Here is a 6,689-nt window from a genome sequence, read left to right as displayed (position 1 = left end):
TTTTTTTTTTTTTTTTTTTTTTTTGGCATTTGGATGCAGTATTGTCCCTTCTGGCATGCCAAGAGCCACATAAAAGAGAAAAATCTGTGGGTTGGTTCTGGAACATGTGAATGTTCCCACCATTCTCCTACTTAACTTCATACTTACTTGTCATCCTGTAACAGTACAAGTCATGAATAAAAATCATTTCAGTGTTTTGGAGTAAATTAGGGGGAACTAATATAGTTTTATTTCCTATTATTCCTATCATTTGTGTATAAGATATAGGTATAAAGATCGAAATGGCTGTTTTTTAATTAATAACACAAAGGTTTTCACAAAAATGATAAAATAGTTCATGAAACTTATGTAGAGCACTTAATGGTCTCTGTTTGATTTGATTCTTGATTTCATGTTTCTCTGGATTATATTGGCCTTCTATAGCTATTACTAAATTACAGAAACAAGCCGGGTTACTTCTGGTGGAAAGCTACATTGCCTCTTTGAATTCCAGATTTGAACAGTCTTTGTAAATAGTCTGAATGGATTATGATGAAGAAGATGCTACCCGTGAAAACCAACTAGATGATCAGACTATAATCATCATGACCACTCTAGACGGCACTTCCATATATGTCATAAAGACATATTCATTGAATACAGTGCCAATGCCCCATTTTTATTCCTATGACTCAACAAAGGTCTTTCCCCTTTAAAGAAGCAGTTTGGGATTTGTATTTACAACTTTTGATGGTTACCTACACGTCCATTGCTGGCAACGGACTTTGTCATTAAAACCTGACTCCTAGATTAAGGGAGCTACACTATGGTTTATTCTTTACTTACTTGGATAAACTAACTTGTAAGAGAAATATACTTTGGTAATTCTGAAATGTGTCATTTTTAAACAAAATAATCTTAAAAGCAATACGGAATTATGATTTATTAGTTAATTTTAAATTAAAATGTTTAGATCTTGTTGAAAGAAAAATTGTATCTGAATCAAGATTCATGTTTTCTAAAAACCTGCCTTTTGTATTCACCCTTTTTGTCATCACTTTAGAATGAAAATTCCTATTGAAATCTAAAAGTTACCTTAGTCCTCCTGTGTTATTAGGGCAGTATTACTATAGTACTTATTTATTATATTTTAGACTCTAGCAGTCTTAAAGTTTCTTTCTCTTACTTCTTTTGCTGCTTTCAGGGACAGTTAAAACTGGGAAACCATGAAAATATTGTGTTTTATTCTACTTATAATAGTAAACGAGATGAGTGATTGTGATAGCATCAGAAACCAAGGCTAACACAACTCTCTCTTCATGTGTTAAGTGCCTGGCACATAATATAAATTCTCTTCCCTTCCACATATAAATTTTAAGCTGTTTATCTAGTTACCACCTTTCTTAGACAAACCTGTGCCTTTAATAAGCAATTTAAAACTACCTATGAGTATTTCTTTTAGGGCTTACATAAACATGTTTGTTTAAATATACTGTATTCTAGCCAGAATAATTCTAGATCTGATCAAGCAATGACTATAGTTAGAAAAAAATGAGTGCTTAAGGAATTTGCATCAGTTTTTTAATCTAAAGGTTTTAAAATGTACTGAGATCAATATATCTAGTGAAATGTGAAAAAATCAATTCTATAATATAGCCAAAATCCAGATTAGTACTTATTTTGGGTTGTTTTTTTTGTTTGTTTGTTTTGTTTTTAATAATAGAATTTCATAGTAATATAAAATCATCTTGTCTATTGCTCCCACAACAGATATTTAAACAAAATCATTTTTTCCACAGTGCATGTATATGCATGTGCATAAGAGGAAAAAGTGTACACACACACACACACACACACACATACGCCTGTTTTTTTTTTTTTACTCAGCACATTTATTGACCACTTCAGTGAAGACACTGTGGTAGATGTTGTGAGAATTACAGAGAAGAAGCAAGCACGGCCTGGCCTGGCCTTGAGAGAACTGAAGTCTTTCTCATTCACCGTTCTGGAATGTTGCCAAATGAGAGGGAGAAAGAAATGTATGAAAATTTGTCAAGCAGATTTTTATTCTCTTAAGAAAAGCAGAGAATTATATATTTAGAATTGAACATTTTTGGTAGGAATGTGTTACCTTTTTTTTTTTTTTGGTAGATAGAAATGTAATTAAGTGAAAGCAGCTTTCTGTTTTGTCTTCAAATTCTATATTGACTTTTAATTTAATCCCATTTGATTATTTAATTGTTACATTGACATTAACTGCTGTATTTGATGACTTTGTTCAATAATTTTGTTCTTTCAGGGCTAGAAATAAACTTTTTTATGTTCATTTTTCCCTTTCCTAAACTTCTTTAAATTAGAATACCTTAAAAGAATAAGTGTAATAGGTTTTCAGAGCACATTCTAGTATTTTTAAGGGTAAATGTTTTTTCAAAGATGTTATTTTGAATGTATTACAAAGCCCAAATTAGAAAGGCTTCTAGAAATTAATGAGTAGTACACGTAAGCCTTCCCTCTTCTAAACCAGGTTCAGAGTATATTTCTTAGAAATGTTCTGCCTGTCAGACCCAAGGAAACTCTTCTGATCTTTTTGTTACCTCCAGTAAGTTGGCCTGAAAATCTAATGCTTGCCTAGCTGAAGTAATAAGAATCAAACTAGCATTTGTTTGTTAAATTCACCAAGAGAACTTTAAAAGTACAATACTTAAAGGCATCACTTCATTATATGCATTTAAGTTGGCATATTGGATATCCTGACATGGACAACAGCTGCAATATGGAGCCATTCACTATCAAAAACCAATATTATACATTGTTTTTAGAATGAAGTAGGAGGTATAGGCAATGACTACTTAAATATAATTGTTACATTGACAAGCTGTTTAATGCTGTTACCTTTGTATTTCTTTAATTATAGCAAATACTTAAAACTTTGCCTGTATGATTGATTTGAAAAGCACTATTTATATGAGCTGAAAGCATGCTTTACTATCATATTTGTGGCATTTTTTTTTATATTTAGGAAATTATTTTTTATGCTAAATTATTTAACAAGTTTTATTTTATGAAGAGCAGGAGAAGTAGAACAAGGAAGGGAAAGGTCTTTTTAGGCTTAGTTATTTTAGGTTTTTAACAAAGTAATGTACATAGATTAAAAAATAATATTAATCTGCCCTGGCTGGTGTGGCTCAGTTGGGTGCTGCCCAGTGCACCAAAAGGTTGCCAGCTCAATTCCTGGTCAGGGCATATTGCCTGGGTTTCAGGCTCGATCTCCGATAGGGGCATGCAGGAGACACCTGATTGATATTTCGCTCTCACATCGGTATTTCCCTCTACCTCTCCCTAAAAATCAATAGAAACATTAAAAATCTTTATTTTTTATTTATTTATTTTTTTTATCCTCACCCGAGGATATTTTTCCACTTTTTGTACAGATAGAGTGGGAGGGAGAGAGAGGAAGGGAGAGAGAGAGAGAAACATCGACGTGAAGGGACACATCGAGTGGCTGCCACCCGCACGACCAACCAGGGCCGGGGACAAACTGCAACCGAGGTACGTGCCCTTAGCGGGAACCGAACCCGGGTCTCTCCAGACCGCAGGCCGACGCTCTAACCGCTGAGCCAAACTGGCCAGGGCGAAACATTAAAAATCTTTAAAAAAAATTAATACTAATCTTAAAGGACTTGTAATAAACAGAGTGACTTCTCAGTTTTAAACTTCCCTACTGCCAAGTCCTGCTCCACAGAGGCATCTGTTTTTAACTTTGACCTGTTTTCAGCATGCATTAACCTTCACCTTTCTACATTATATACTTACATAGGTATTTCTTGATGTTTCTAATATTTACTTTTGTTATGACAGTTGAGAATTTGGGTGCTATCATATCATCCCAGTCTCCTATTTCTACTCCATTTAGTCTCCCAATTGAGAGAGATGGCACAAGTTACCTTGTGACTAGGAGTGTTGTTAACTTGAGTTGTTACCATTACATGTCATTGCTTTTACAACTCTGCGTTTCCTGTTAGTTTTCTTGTCTCTTAGTTTCCTTTGAAAATTTCTATGTTCCTATCACTAAATTTTCCCAAAATCACCACAAAATTACAAAAGCCTTCTGAAATGTATTTATTTTCTTTGCAGTCTCAGATAATGAACCTCCTTCTTTCCGGGTACTGCAGTCTGAACTGTTTCCAGGTCTACTGTCTGAACTGTTGCTCTCCAGGCCTTCTGCCCCTCCGGCATCTGAAATTCAATTTCACTTTTCTCCTTAGCTAGATCCTTTGTTTCCTGAACACCATATCTGATTGCTTGGTTCATTCCCTTTTTTTGGAGAAGAGCGTCTTTGACTAGCTTTCTAAAAGGGGATACATAGAGGTAAGATTTTTAAGAACTTACATGTCTGAAAATGTAGTAACTGATAGTTACTATAGGATTTTAGGTTGAAAATCATCTTCCTTGAAAGTTTTAAAGTCACTGCTTCACTGTCTTTTAACCTGCCATTTCTGATAACATCTTTGTATGGAACCCATTTTCCTGCTTTGAGAGATTTTGATCTGGAACTTTACCATAAAGTGCTTCGGTTAAGGTGTATATGTTTTAATTACCTTTGGGCATTTGGCAGACAGTCTTGGTCACAGACTCATTTTCTTCAGTTCTGGAAAATTCTTATATTATTTAATAATCACACACACCCCCATTATTTCTTTCTGGAATTGCAACATCAATCTGCTTTTTCCCCCCTAATTTTTAAAAATGTTTTTAAAAGAGAAAGATCAATGAGAGAAACATCAATCAGCAATGAGAGACATCAATCAGCTGCTTCCTGCATGCCCCCTGCTGGGGATTGAGCCCATAACCTGAGCATGTGCCCCAACCAGGAATTGAACTGGCAGCCTTTGGGTGCATGGCACAGTGCTCAACCAACTGAGCCACACCAGCCAGGGCAGTCTTCTGTTTTTCTAATCATTTTCTCTGGCTTTCCATCTCTTTGCCTTTTGTTTTTAATTTTCTGAGAGAATTTCCTTGACCTCTGATCCTTTTTTGAACATATGTCAAGTACCACATTTTTAATTTCTTTTTTTTTTTTTTAATCCTCACCCGAGGATATTTTTTCATTTTTTGTACAGATAGAGTGGGAGGGAGAGAGAGGAAGGGAGAGAGAGAGAGAAAAACATCGACGTGAAGGGACACATTGAGGCTGCCACCCGCACGACCAACCAGGGCCGGGGACAAACTGCAATCGAGGTACATGCCCTTAGCGGGAACCGAACCCGGGTCTCTCTGTACCGCAGGCCAACGCTCTAACCGCTGAGCCAAACTGGCCAGGGCCCACATTTTTAATTTCTAAAAGCTCCTTCTTGTTTTCTGATCTCCCTTTTTACAGCCTTCTGTTCTTATTTCATAAATTCAATATCTTTCCTGTGGTTTTAATTGCAAGAGTTATTTTCTTGGTCAGTTCAGGCTGCTGTAACAAGATATCATAGGCCAAGTAGTTTAATCAACAGAAATTTATTTCTCACACTTCCAGAGGCTCAGAAGTCCAAGGTCAAGATGCTGACTGTAGGTTTCATTCTGAAGCCTCTTGGTGTGTAGGCTGCCACCATCTTGCTGTGTGCTTAAGGTCCCCTTCTCTATATGTGCTCATCGGGAGAGAGCCATTTCTCTAATGTCTCTTAGAAGGACACTAACTCCTTGTGAGGCACCACCCTCGTAACCTCATCTAACTCTAATTACCACCCAAAGGCCCCATCTTCAAAGTCCAATCTAGGGATTACGACTTCAACATATAAATTTGGGGGATGCAAACATTCAAGTCATGATAGGTCATCTTTTCAAGGCTTTTGTTTGTTTTCAATCTTGAATTGTGTACTTTTTCTGGATTCTTTGATTTGTTTTTATTTTTTGTTTTTTCATGTATTGATATAACAGAACATATAATTACATCAGCTTCCCTTCAACACACAAGACATTTGATGATGATTATATCGGCCATTTCCTTTGGTTGGCAGGAGGCTCTTCCACTAAAGGCTCCCATGGTTTCCATTGTATCGTTTTTCTCACCAGACTTAGTTCATTTCCAGCCTGAAGAATCACCTCTTCTATTTGGCCACCTTGAAACTGGTTGTCTAGTTTTTTAACATCTGGTTCTGCTTTAACCATATCCAGCTTCTCACTTGTAATCTGTTCTGTATATCTTCTATATGCTGCATTTTTAGGGATTTGCTCAAGAACATCAAGAATTTTTGTGTACAATATTCTTAGCCTCTTGTGCGGACTCTCCCACACAGCCAACCCCACGAGGCCAGTAGTCTTCTTCAGCAGGCCCACCATGACAGCACCTCGCCGCGGAGGATGCCCGTTCAGACCCGCTGATTTGTTCTTAACTCTGCCTTTCACAAAGATTTTTTTTAAAGATGTCTGGTGAATATCTGCAGATTAAAGCTGTTTCTGTACTAACACTAGTTGAGCACTGTCTGGCACTGCACTGAACAAATACTAACTCATTTACACATTGATTTTTCTGTTCTCAGCTGCACTCCCGTTGCTATCTACTAGTCATTCGCTTTGCTCCTAGGGCTTTTTCCCCTCTCCCTCTTTCTCTAGGCTCTCTCTCATGACTCCCACCCAAATTCTTTATTCCACCATCTTAACACTTTCTTCTACCCTTTGCCAGAATTTTCTGGGTTTCTGTCTTCACCTTCTTTCTGTCTCGGTGG

The 6,689-nt window shown here is 36.6% G+C and overlaps 1 protein-coding gene across 1 annotated transcript; it reads right to left on the bottom strand.

The window, feature by feature from the left end:
• Positions 1-5,952: 5,952 nt before the first annotated feature.
• LOC118617404 (NADH dehydrogenase [ubiquinone] 1 alpha subcomplex subunit 5-like) lies at positions 5,953-6,303 on the bottom strand. Its single transcript, XM_036243322.1, has one exon. It carries the CDS (start codon positions 6,301-6,303, stop codon positions 5,953-5,955), a length of 351 nt encoding a protein of 116 aa, XP_036099215.1.
• Positions 6,304-6,689: the final 386 nt, after the last annotated feature.

The sequence above is a fragment of the Molossus molossus genome, unplaced genomic scaffold, assembly GCF_014108415.1.
Source record: "Molossus molossus isolate mMolMol1 unplaced genomic scaffold, mMolMol1.p scaffold_m16_p_5, whole genome shotgun sequence".
Classification (NCBI taxonomy): Eukaryota; Metazoa; Chordata; class Mammalia; order Chiroptera; family Molossidae; genus Molossus; species Molossus molossus.
This window is presented reverse-complemented; position numbering and strand designations above follow the sequence as displayed.